A 13,307-nucleotide genomic window follows, 5' to 3' on the forward strand; every position below is an offset into this window, starting at 1 on the left:
CTCTCGCTGTCATGTCCTCGTTAGGCCCCCTCGGCCTCGCCGTGAAATGTCAGCTTTATCACTTCTGGAAAGTTCCTTCCCTTTTGCGCTCTCACTGCTTTTTGTGCGCTCCAGTTGCGTGCTTTTAGGCTATTGGAAGGGCTTCTTCAGAGACGGGATTATTTTTTTATTTTTTTGGAAACCGTGTTTAACCTTCAGCGCACCAGCTGCGGCTGTTAAGTTGCCTAATTGTTTGCTTTGAGTTGTATATCAAACTCCCGTCTCTAAATGACTCACTGTTTTTCTTTTTTCTTTTTTCGGAGCGGACTGACCCGCTAGTCCAAACGATCTTAGCAGGCCTCCGGGGCCTCGGTCAGGGCCGCCAGCAAGTGTGGCAGCCTCCCGCTCTGCTTTGTTCTCCACGGCAGACTGGTTTACAATGGTGTTTTATGGTCCGACAGCAGGTCGGGGTGGCGCAGGGTGGGATGGGGGATTGGATCAAGGCATTTGAGACGACAGGACAGTGGAAAAGACTGGGATGGTTGGGGGGGCGGGGGGGTGGAGGGGTTGGGGGGGCGGGGGTTGTGGACGATTAGATGTGGGACTGAAGCTCGAAACAGAACAGGAGAAACAGGAGAAATGATAATAAAGCCACTCTCCAGAGTAAACAAGGCGCCGGGGCCAAGCACAACAGAGACGGCGCTTTTTATTTAAAACAAATGGCCCTCCAACAGCCTCACAGGCATCCAAACCCTTGCCCCCCCCCCCCGCCCTACACACACACACACACACACACACCCCTGTCCTTCTCCCACTCTCTCCCGACTTGTGCCCGACCATGCTCTTTCGCCTTGGGGGGATGCAGGGGAAAGAGGCCGAGTGGGAAGCAGAAGAGGATGAACTCCAGGGCCACGCGGCTGTTCGCTGACCGCGGCCGATCTTTTCGTTTGGTTTTTAGTCTATTCCCGGCAACGCTGAGCTGTGCTGGTGGCTCCGTCCAGATCGGACGCGAGCCGGTCCACACAGGATGCCACAGGCTGTTAAAAACAACAAGGAATGGTCCCCTGCTGTTTTGATCGGCTGCTCCCTGACTCCGACGTGCAAATGCGAGGCTCTGGCGAGTCTTGTTTTCATTTTCACGTTTTACGTAATTGGACCAGTCGCAGTCACTTTGCCTGATTGACATCTGTGGAAACATTTAGGGTGCTTTTTTTTTCCCCCCGCTAAACACCGGCCGTTTTTCTGGGTCCGATTGTTTTCATTTTTGGAGAAATGCTTGTGTTTAAAAAAAGTGGTATGAAAAAGTGGAAAATCATTACGGGGGGATGTACGGGTAGTGAATGTTGGTTGGGGAGCTGCTAAAGCAACTCACCCTGCCTCAACAACACCCCATCTAAAGCAGGGCTTAGACTGTTGATGTAATAACAATGGCAGCCGTGGCCTACTGGTTAGCGCTTCGGACTTGTAACCAGAGGGTTGCCAGTTCGAACCCCGACCAGTAGGCACGGCAGAAGTGCCCTTGAGCAAGGCACCTAACCCCTCACTGCTCCCCGAGCGCAGCTGTTGTGCAGGCAGCTCACTGCGCCGGGATTAGTGTGTGCTTCACCTCACTGTGTGCTGAGTGTGTTTCACTAATTCATGGATTGGGATAAATGCAGAGGCCAAATTTCCCTCACAGGATCAAAAGAGTATTTATACTTATACTTAATAGACCTAAATTAAATACAGTACGCAGGTGCTCTATTCTGAATTTGCCATTTCAGACACATAAAACACTTCACATTGCAACTCATAAGGACCAATCTAGTAGTGTGCTCCTCACGACACACCAAAGATGGAAGTAAACTTCAGTGGTGCTTTGGCGACATTGACAGGAGTAAAATAATCAAGTCTTTCATTGTATTTATTTTAAGGAAAACGCAGCTTAGTGCTGTGTTGGATCATACATATTGACTGGGTCCACCTGTAGATTCTCAAGTAGTGTTGTGTGGAGTGTTTCTGACTGCAGTGCAAATAGGTAGGGACTGAAACCATTTTCAGCGACGGCCTCTGCAGCTTTGATGTCGTGGCAGTTGTTTTGCGGTATTTGTTTATTATGGTATAAAATGAGAAGGTCAATTATTTCATCTCCAATGAGAGGAGCTCCCTCATGTGTTGCTGTATTGAAACCACATTCTCCGATTTCTGCCAATGTGTTTTTGAGATTCAGTGGTCCACAGGGTATTTGTTTGTTACAACTCTTTGTGTGTGTGTTTGACAGAGGTAGAGAGAGAGTGTGTGAACTAGCATGTGGATATTTCTGTAGTAAGACGGGTAGTGTGTTTGTTTTTTTTTTGTTTTTTTTTTTACATTTTAACAGATTTGTTTGTTTGTTTTTTTTGCAGGTTATGGTCTGTGTGCCGCTAAGGCCCAGTACCCGATCGCTGAGCTGGTCAAGATGCTGGGGGAGATGGGCAAGAAAGTCAGGTATGAGTCACAGGCCATACCAAAGTGATCAACCTCAAATACTCAATATTGCATTCATTGAAAGCTTCCTACATAAGGAACCATGTTTGTACATGTTGTTTTGTTGTAATGCTGACATTATTGACTTGTAGCATATTTCTGGCTTGTCACAGAGGAAATATTTCTGGTTTTATTGCAGAAGGCTCAGGCTCTGAACTCTTAGTGATTTATAGGCCACATCTTGGAAAACCTTTTCAGGCTCCCCATTTTTTTTTCTCTTTTTTTACCCAAAGTGTTTTCCTCATCTTTATCTTTCACTCTAACTCACTTCTCTTGCTCCCTCTCCCCTCTCTCTCTCTCTCTCTCTCTCTCTCTCTCTCTCTCTCTCTCTCTCTCTCTCGCGCGCTCTCGCTCGCTCGCTCGCTCTCTCTCTCTCTCTCGCGCTCTCTCTCGCTCTCTCTCTCGCTCTCTCTCTCTCTCTCTCTCTCTCTCTCTCGCTCTGTCTCTCTCTCTCTCTGCCCCCTTCCCCCCTCTGTTTCTCACGTTCTCCTCTAACCCCTGTCCCACCTCCACTCCTGTCCCCGGTTGTCTCCTCCTCCACCTCCTCCTCTTTGGCGTTGTGCGTGTAGCTCTGCTCCATTTCAAAGTGCGGTTTGAATATCGTCATTCACCCGTGCCATTGTGCGGCGGCTCCTTTGTGGCCTCCGTGGGGTCCTCGTGTGTAATGCGCCATCTGAGCGCGCCGCCAAGTCCCGACCGACTGGGGACCGGGGCCCTTCCGGCCGCCTGAAAGGGCCGCGGCTGTGGAGCGACAGGTGTGTGTGTGTGTGTGTGTGTGTGAGGCCACAGAACAGGCCTGCCTCTCAGGTTGCAGTGCTGTAAGATGGAGGGAGGGCTTGAGGGTGAAGTGGGGAGAGTGAGATGGTTGGAATAGAGGTGAGATGGGGAGAGTGAGATGGTTGGAATAGAGGTGAGATGGTGAGGTGGGGAGAGTGAGATGGTGAGGTGGGGAGAGTGAGATGGTGAGGTGGGGAGAGTGAGATGGTTGGAATAGAGGTGAGATGGGGAGAGTGAGATGGTTGGAATAGAGGTGAGGTGGGGAGAGTGAGATGGTGAGGTGGGGAGTGAGATGGTGAGGTGGGGAGAGTGAGATGGTGAGGTGGGTAGAGTGAGGTGGGGAGAGTGAGATGGTGAGGTGGGGAGAGTGAGATGGTGAGGTGGGGAGTGAGGTGGGGAGAGTGAGATGGTGAGGTGGGGAGTGAGATGGTGAGGTGGGGAGAGTGAGATGGTGAGGTGGGTAGAGTGAGGTGGGGAGAGTGAGATGGTGAGGTGGGGAGAGTGAGGAGAGTGAGATGGTGAGGTGGGGAGAGTGAGGAGAGTGAGATGGTGAGGTGGGGAGAGTGAGATGGTGAGGTGGGGAGAGTGAGATGGTGAGGTGGGGAGAGTGAGATGTTTGGGTGGAACAGGAGTGAGGTGGGGAGATGGGGGAGTTCCCTCACACAGACTCTTTTAAGCAAACTCTTTGAGTTAATCAGTCTCTTGCTGTGTGTCTTTCTCGTGATGGGAGGATGGCTATAGAGAGAAGGTGCGAGTAAAGGAAGAGAAGAGAGGGGGAGGGACAGGGGTCAGGGAGACTGTGTTGGGCTTTAGAGCGTGTGCCTAATGACATGGACTATTATATAGTCAGTTTGAGTAACAATTGGCCTCTTACTTCTCTGTGCCGAGCTCTGCTGCTAGTCAGACATTTAGCAATGACGTGTTTTTCTCTAAACAAGGAAATATTATTTATTTTTTTTATTTTTATTTTTTTGCAGAAATATTTCACATTTTCTCTCTTTTTTTTGTCAGCTTAACTTGAGTGACTTCCTTGCTCCACTTCCTATAATATTTGCTGTGTGTGTGAGTGTTTATTTCCCACAAAATAGTAGTTGTCTGCACTGTTTTAATCACGACTCTGGCACCAAGTAGAGACACACCAGTACGCCAAGAGTGTGTGTTGTGTAAAGAGCAAGTTCAAGCTACAGTGAGTGTGTCTTACACATACGCACACACGTGTGTATGCATACACACATTCTCTCTGACTTAATCACTCTTTCCATCACACACATCTCATCTCTGTTTGTGTGTGTGCGTGTGTGCGCGCGCGCACACACACACACACACACACACACACACACATGCAACCGCACACATACCAGTGCTGGGATGCCTGTGCAGTCAGGTCCCACGGTACATAGTGGGGAATGAGGCGTCAACTGGTCAGCAGTGAAGCGAGGGCCTGTGTGGCCTGTAATCACTTTGTCCGGCATCTCATCGGCACCATCCGTCTCTGCTGCTTTAGTGGCCCTCCGAGAGCTGTGTCCGTACAGCAGGGCCCTCAGAGTGCCTGATTAGAATGGGGGTGTTAACCGTAAGACCAGCCCTTGCTGGAGATGAGGAAGAGAGGCGTGGAGCGCCCATGCGGCTTAGCGAGATGTGGCTACATCTGTAGAATGTTCTGGAACACACACACACACACACACACACACACACAACGTCCGCCCCTTTGAGCTCTGACCACCCAAAACAAGGAGGAAGAAAGTGATCCACCCTCCCAGGTCATTTTAGTTCACCACAGGTGGGACTGAAGCATAACCACAATTCCTTATTTTTCAAATGATTGTGTCCCACCCCCCGCCCCCCCCATCCCCCCCCCCCCTTTGCACCTCCCTCCCTCCCTCCATCTGCCCCCCTCTTGCACCACCCTCCCTCCATCTGCCCCCCTCTTGCACCACCCTCCCTCCATCTGCCCCCCTCTTGCACCACCCTCCCTCCATCTGCCCTATGCTGTAAGGCCTCAAGCCCTTGTCCTCGGCAGGCACTGCTCCTGCTGCTGGGAGGAACCAGAATGCGGGAAGAGAACAACTCGAGGAGGAGGGGGAGGGGGAGGGGGGGGGAGGGGCAAGCGGGGGCACGCGGGAGGGAAGGAAGGGAAAAAAAGAGGGAGGGAGAGGCAGGCAGACCGGAAGCTTGTGTAATTTTCGTTCACTCGTTTGATCTGGCAGCCTGGGCAGCTGCTGCCAATTAGAGCATTTGTAGTTGATTACAGGGGGAGATGGGTGGCCAGAGAGGGGGGGGGGGAACCCCATCATCCCATCCTCCTTCTCTTCCTCCATCCCACCATCCCATCCTCCTTCTCTTCCTCCATCCCACCATCCCATCCTTCTTCTCTTCCTCCACCCCACCATCCCATCCTCCTTCTCTTCCTCCACCCCACCCTCCGCTTCATCTGCTGGGCCTCTGGTCATCAGCACCACAGGGCTTTTTCTCATAGGGACAGCTTTGAATACAACATGCTGTATTACAATGTAATCGATCAGTGCAAGCAGCTCACTTTGCTTCTAAAAATGCATTACTGTATTTCTTACTTACTACTTAAAATAGTGATGGTTGTACTAGTATCTACAGTAGATCTGTCCATTCTGAAGTATAGTTGGTGGTGTTGTGTGTGTGTGGTGTGTCTTGCATTTTTGCCAGACCAAAGAGCTACATATTGCATGGCCTGGGCAGTTGGTGGAAACACTAAGTGTGTTTATCTGTCTTTCACATGATATTCCATAAAATGTGATTCAAAAGACAATGTCCATATAAGCTCACAAAAACATGCCGCCTTAATGTGATTGTAATTGTTGCGGAGCATCTCTTTAAGTGACCTGGGCAGCCGTGGCCCACTGGTTAGCACTCTGGACTTGTAACCGGAGGGTTGCCGGTTCGAGCCCCGACCAGTGGGCCGTGGCTGAAGTGCCCTTGAGCCAGGCACCTAACCCCTCACTGCTCCCCGAGCGCCGCTGTTGTAGCAGGCAGCTCACTGCGCCGGGATTAGTGTGTGCTTCACCTCACTGTGTGCTGTTTGTGTTTCACTAATTCACCGATTGGGTTAAATGCAGAGACCAAATTTCCCTCACGGGATCAAAAAAGTATATATACTATACTTACTTAGAAAGATGACTGTAGTAGCCCATTACAAAGAAGGCCAATTGTATGCATCCACGGAGTGAAAGATATACTTCCCTCATCTGAGTAAGGTTAGTCAGACTGCAGTCACTGGGGAATTTTAGCTTCAGGCGCTGTCTACAGAAGTGTGTGTGTGTGTGTGTGTGTGTGTGTGTGTGGAGCATTGTTGTGTCGAGGTGGGAAGTGGAACGTTGCAGTCATCAGATACTTGCTGGAAATTGAACCTGACTGAAGGTGACCTCATAGTTATTGCTGTGACTATGCTACAAAAACAAATGTTTTAAATGGGAGCCATCAGCTAAAGGATTTAATCGTAGGAATAGATATTTTAAAATGAAATGGGTTATTGGGAAATAAAAGTCTCCATTAACTTCTATCTCATATATCTCTCTCTGTCATGTCCAGGATGTGACCCATGTGTGGAGGCGGTGGCACTGTGGTAAACCGATGATAAGTGTGTTGGCGCTCGCTGACGGCCATTAAATGGGAAAATGAGTGGTAATGAGAGGGGAAGCGTGAGGCCGGTGGACGAGCGTTGCAGGAGACATGGGGGCATGTCCGCGCGCCCCAAGGCCAGTGCTCCCAGCGCACCAGTGCCCTCTTCGTCTCTCTCCTCCGCACCAGTGCCCTCTTCGTCTCTCTCCTCCCCTCCAATGATTGCTCTAGCAGACATGGGAGCGCTTTGATGCGGTCGTGGGAGCAGGGTGATTTAACTTGAGACATGCCAGTCAAATTTATAAGTGCGCCGCCGTTCTGGAAGTGGAATGAAATGGCCTTTTCCGATCCATTGCACAGGGTTGTATGAACAAAGCAAACATGAAGGAAATTAGAAATGAGACAAATGGAGAACGAGGTCATGGTTCCTGTGTGTGTGTGTGTGTGTGTGTGTGTGTGTGTGTGTGTTTTGCTGAACGTATTAGGTGGAGACAAAAGGGGTCATTTTGTGCTCAGTGCATGTGTAGAATGCAGGGCATATCCTTTGTGGGTGGATGTGGCCAACTCTCTGGTCTTTCTGTCCGTCTTGTGTCTGTCTTCCACTCTGACCATAAAGTTCCTCCCTGCCTGCAGCAGTCCTCTTTCACTCTTCCACAAGAAAACACACACACACACACACACACACCCTCCCTCCTCAGCTCAAGTTTTTTTTTTACTGCCTCCAGCTTTAAACACACACTACTTCCATACATACATACACACAGCTCAGCTCGAAATCTTTACTCCTTTAGACAAACATTCACACATGAACACACAGACATGTACAGCAGACGCACAAACTGTACACACACTACACTATATGTACACACACACACGGCTGTTATTTCCTCCCTCTTAACCCTTCTCCCACAGCTTGACCTTTACCTCTTCCACACTGCCCTCACCCTGTACACACATCCTCAACAAATCTCTCTCTCTCTCTCTCTCTCTCTCTCTCTCTCTCTCTCTCTCTCTCTCTCTCTCTCTCTCTCTGTGGGCCCTTTTTAATGAATATATATATATGCTTAGACTTCTACAGACATTACCACTACAGGTCAGCGTAAATAGCATGCAGTGTTTTTTCCCTGACCTTCAGCTTCTCCGGTGCTCTTGAGACCGAGCTGGTTTACTCAGTGCCTCCCTGCTCAGTAAAACAAGACTGTTATGGCCCTTGTGTACTGTGTGTGTGAGGTCATGTGTTTGCTGTGCCTCCACAGGTTCGGCATCCACCCCGTGGCAGGCCGCATGCCAGGGCAGCTCAACGTGCTGCTAGCGGAGGCAGGTGTGCCCTATGACGTGGTGCTGGAGATGGACGAGATTAACGAGGACTTCCCTGGTATGGCTCAAACCCTGTCAGGACACGAGCGACTCCTAAATGGACTTTTGGCTAATGCCCACATTATTGTGGTCTTCGAAAATAGATGAGCTGAAATGTGTTTTCTGAATTTTGTGTCTGTCTAGTATTGTCACCACCCTTATATGGTAGCAGTTTGTGGTATTTGTAATTGTAGACAATATGGGCAAAGCGTTCATTAGTTGAGTTAATGTAAAGGTTTGTTATTTCTGATTGGGACTACAGAGCTTTCAGTGTTCTTAGTCAGTTTGTCTCTTATGTTTTCTGTGTAAATGATCCATTGATAAAATGTGTCGTCTGGTTTGCAGAAACTGACCTGGTCATGGTCATCGGTGCCAACGACACAGTAAACTCTGCCGCTCAAGAGGACCCCAACTCCATCATTGCTGGCATGCCTGTGCTGGAGGTGTGGAAGTCCAAACAGGTGAGGAACTTTGCTGTCTCCTTTCGCTAGTCACTCCTGTAGTCTCAAACCTCGTGTTCCTCTCCAATGTTCTCCTTCAGCGGAGGTTGGAATGGATCTGTCTCTTGTCTGGTAACATAAGAGGCAACTAAATATGTCCAGATCTCTGGCATCTTTCATCCATTAAGCTTAGCAAAATTGTGATTGATAACCTTGTACAGGATGGAAAGAAAGTGTCTCGTACAGGATGGAAAGAAGGTGTCTGCTTTGAGGGATCCAAATGAACCTGAGGTCCTGAAATGAAGGCTGGTGTTTTGGAAAGACAAATAAATGCTCAGGCCTGCTTTCTGGGACACAGACCCCAGATCATCTGTTTAGAGCTTAGTTACTGGGTACAATTCAACAGTTGGGGCCCCATCATCTTCTTTGCCCCACCCACCCCCCCCCCCTCTCTCTGGGGTTGCCAAAGCAACAGAACTCCAACACAGGTGTAGCGGGGTCAACGCACCCCTTCACATCTCATCCGGCTTCCATTAGAGCCCTGACTCGCTGCCTCTGGAATGATGACATTTTGGAGCATCCGAGTGGAACGTTCCCCTAAATTAGGGCCTCCTTTTTTCGTTCCCTTTCCTCGCCCAGCTCTGGCACAGCCGCTGCTCTGCGCAGTGTCTCTCTCTTTTCCTGGGAAGTCCCTGGATCCCACATGCGCCAAGACTAAACAGGGCCCGCTTCTCTAGCTCCGCTGCCTCTCTGCTTCACGTAGGCAGCTCGTTTCTTAAGGCCCATTCACGCCGAGAACGATAACGATAAGTAAGGGATTATGTATAGAACGCCGGTCATTATTGGGAAAATAAGTCCCGACAGGGCGAACCAGACCCCGACGCGCCAGCGGAGGGGTCTTGTTACGCCCTGAAGGGACTTATTTTCCCATAATGACCGGCGTTCTATACATTATCCCGCTTATTATACAGCTACTTGCCAAAACGAAAAAATAAACTCCACGATATGTCTCTTTACACTTATTTGTTACCGTTTCGTCGTGGCTTTTGCTGAGAAACAAATAGTTCGCAACACACGCTGAACTTGAATCAAACATTCTTTAGAACACAGCTGATCAACTGTCTGCTTTCACTTTTGAATAAAGTTCCAATGCAAGAAGTGACTGGAATACTTGCGGAGTAATATGATCAGCAGCACAAAACCCGTTGCCATTGACAGCGGTAATTATATGTTTGCAGCGGTAATTACATGAATTTATTTTACCGTAGAACATTGGGAAATCCCATTCAAGTCAATGCTTCTACTAGCATTCTGAAGAGCCGTATAATAACTATAAATAAATATCGTTCTCGTTAATATGAATGAAGACGTTCACACATAAACTATAACGATAACGACATGAAGAACGATATCGTTGGGGATCACTTTCAGAGCGATTTTCAGAACGGTAAAAAGCTAATAGCCGATCAGAACCCATTCAATTTTAACCGTCACATTCATTAACACAAGGAGAGACTTTGTCATTGTTCAGTGTGAACGCTTTTATCGTTATGGTTATAGTTATGGTTATCAATATCGTTCTTGGTGTGACTAGGCCTTTAATCTACCCCTATGGTCACTGCATCTCCTTGCGTAAGTACAGTCCAAGGTTGGACCAGGTACTTAGCGAAGCAACAGGCTTAGTTGTGGGTTGTTTTTGTGGCTGTAGGACTTGTACTGGGTGGAGTTCCCAGCCACATCACAATCCCTCAAAAGCAGCAGTAGCAGTAATGGTGCCCCCACCGCGGCGGTCACCCCTCCATCACTACACCCACTTGCCTTTCGTCAAATCTCTACCCCCCTTGTTGTCTCTCGGCAGGATCCTGACACAGTACACCCTCGAGCTGATTACTCCCAGACAGAGGGGACCTGCCCTCCCTCCACCCAGTCTCACACACACACACACACACACACACACACACACACACACACACACACACTTCAACTTCCAATGCAAACCATCTGCCCCAATGAATTATTTATATGTAGGATGGAGGTCCCACTGTGGGGAGCCCTCTTGTCTCTTGAACTTGAACTTGTCTCTTGAGCCCCCCGCACGACCTCTACCCTGCAAGAGGAGGGTAGAGCAGATTGGGTTGAGGGCAGGGGGGGGTGGCGGTATCACCTGGAAGGGTTCATCACTAGTGTTCACGGGGAGGGACCTGAAAGTGATGACTACGGTGGGACAGGGCAAAGAGCAGGACGAAGAGAAGGAGGAGGAGAGGGGGTCATTAATAGGGATCCGCCTTTGCTGATTTGTGGTGGTGATGGTTGTTTCGTTCCAAATATCTTTCAGCGTATTGAATAACCGGCGAAGGAAAGACCAGCGGCAGGGACCCGAGTCGTCGTCGTCGTCTTTTCATCCTCCTTCGTCTTCCTCTCTGGTTTTACTTATTCAATTACGCCATGCTCGCCTTGCTCCGACAGATGCTCACAATCAGGGCGACGCTCCATCCTATTTTCCCAGGAACCGCACTGCCTTCAACTTCTTGTTTTAGACACTAATGATGCTTAATTTCGCAAATGGCAGATACTTAAATATCCATTAGTCGCTGGAACAGAGTTCGTCCCTTTCTTTTTTTTTTTTCTTTCTCACTCATTCGTTCACTGGCTTTGTGCGGTGCATGGCATCCGCTCTTCTCCATTTTCCAATACTTGCAGGTGCATCCCACTTTCTGGGAAGCAAAGAACAACTTGTCCTGCCTGTCACTTAACTTGAGGGACTTAAGTATTGAAGAGATGCCTAGCGTTACAATCTGAATGGAAAGAAATAACTAAGCTTATTAGTTCTTATTAACCATGAATGTGGTTTTTGTTGTGAAGCACAAGACATTTTCTTCCTTACAGCCACTCATCCTGAACATCATTAAGGATTTGAGATGAAAACGGCAAATATCACAACTCCGAGAAAACACAATTTTATACATTTATTTATTTTTTGTTTGAACCAATGAATTTAAATGGGCTTTTCTACTGTCTGTTTTTCACAACAGGTTATCGTGATGAAGAGATCGCTGGGAGTCGGATATGCTGCCGTGGATAACCCCATCTTCTATAAACCCAACACCTCCATGCTTCTGGGAGATGCCAAGAAGACATGTGATGCCTTGGCGTCGAAAGTACGCGAGGGTTAAAAAAATGGCCCCTAGACTTGTGCCTCGCCTCTCTTCTCCTCTCCTCTCCTCTCCTCTGCCAGGCGCTGTGGTAGACTGCTAGGATAGAGTGAGCTTTGTGAACAAGACCATTAGACAAGCATTAGCTTCAATATATGGTAGTCAACTATCTGGCAGCGCATTTAAAGTTTGATAAGCATTAAGATTAAGAGTAGATGAAGACTTTATTTGGACTCTTGGTTAACTTTTTTTTACCCTTCCATATGTTTGTTTTTTTTCTCTTCCCCTTTTCACACCCTGGAAAGAAGAGTGAGGCGTCCAACAAGTTGTGCAGTATCTCCTACATATTCCACTCCTGTCAGATTTTGTCAGCTTTTATACAATGGAAAGCTTTTTTAAAAACAGGAAAACGATACAGTTAGACCCAGTTCATTCTGTCTATATATATATATATATATTTGTAGGCTCTGGTGTGGTATTTGTAGGATAATGTACTGTACTTGCTGTCAAAACACAACCACAAATGTGCCCATGGTTTATGACCTACTATTTTTATTTTATCTTCATTTTTGTTCTTGTGGCCATGTGACTTTGTGCTTATGACCGTGTGTGTGTGTTTGTGTGAAACACAGGAACTCCGTACACACACAGTTTCAGATTGCAAATTTGTTTTCTCTTCAAACAATGCAAGTCTTCTCTTACCTCCATAATGCTACGAGGATTTGAAGGATCAGTGGCAATATGAAGTAAAGCCAGGCTAATTTAACACATCATTAGTAGTGTGAGATGGATTATTTAAAACCCTGCCGCCCTTTGTTAGCTTAAGATTCAAACCGTTCCCCCGAGAGTATTATTTCCTTTTCCTTCAATTAACTCCACAGCAAGATAACTGATTGTAACAATAATAGCTCAGCGGAAGGAAGTCAGCCATGCTTTTATCTGTTAGAGCTTTTGCCTTAAGCCCGATTGTAGCTCATGCTTTTTTTTTTTTTTTTTCCGACTGGGACCTGAAACCATACATTACCAATAGAGAGTATAGTACATGACAACATCCCTACCTCTTCATAGTTCAAACCCAAACCAACTTTCTTCCTCCAACTTAAATCAATTCCGTCTTCTTTTTTTGTTTTGTTTAATCATTCAGCTGTCGTTAGCTTTAACAAGGAAAGCATGGTGTCTTTGACTGGAGAGTGTGTTTGTGCTGTGTGCATATTCCTCTATGTAATCTCTATGCGATAAATCTGAACCACAAAAATGCCTAAAAGCAGTCAAGCAATTTTTACCCTTTTTTGCAAATAATGTGGGGGAAAACAAATTAATTTGCTAAACAGAGTATTTTTTAGAAAGCATTAACACTTTTTGACAAAATGGTATTTTGTATTTTTGCTGCCCCTTTTGATCTTTTGTATAAAAGTTACCCTAATTGTACTGAAGTGTAGGTATGTAATGGTAAACCCTGCCCAGTGGTACACAGTATGCAGTAAGTGTTTTTGTGTGTGTGGGAGGG

General features: G+C 47.6%; 1 protein-coding gene across 1 annotated transcript in view; it reads left to right on the forward strand.

The window, feature by feature from the left end:
• Positions 1 to 12,827, forward strand: part of nnt (nicotinamide nucleotide transhydrogenase) — a 38,587-nt gene extending 25,760 nt beyond the window's left edge. The window contains exons 19-22 of the mRNA XM_042059404.1: positions 2,364 to 2,445; positions 8,109 to 8,227; positions 8,554 to 8,669; positions 11,681 to 12,827. Coding sequence (XP_041915338.1) covers positions 2,364 to 2,445; positions 8,109 to 8,227; positions 8,554 to 8,669; positions 11,681 to 11,821 — 458 coding nt within the window. The 3' untranslated portion in view covers positions 11,822 to 12,827. The remainder of the gene's footprint in view (positions 1 to 2,363; positions 2,446 to 8,108; positions 8,228 to 8,553; positions 8,670 to 11,680) is intronic.
• The last annotated feature ends 480 nt before the right edge of the window (positions 12,828 to 13,307 follow it).

This window comes from Alosa sapidissima, chromosome 13 (assembly GCF_018492685.1).
Source record: "Alosa sapidissima isolate fAloSap1 chromosome 13, fAloSap1.pri, whole genome shotgun sequence".
Taxonomy (NCBI): domain Eukaryota; kingdom Metazoa; phylum Chordata; class Actinopteri; order Clupeiformes; family Clupeidae; genus Alosa; species Alosa sapidissima.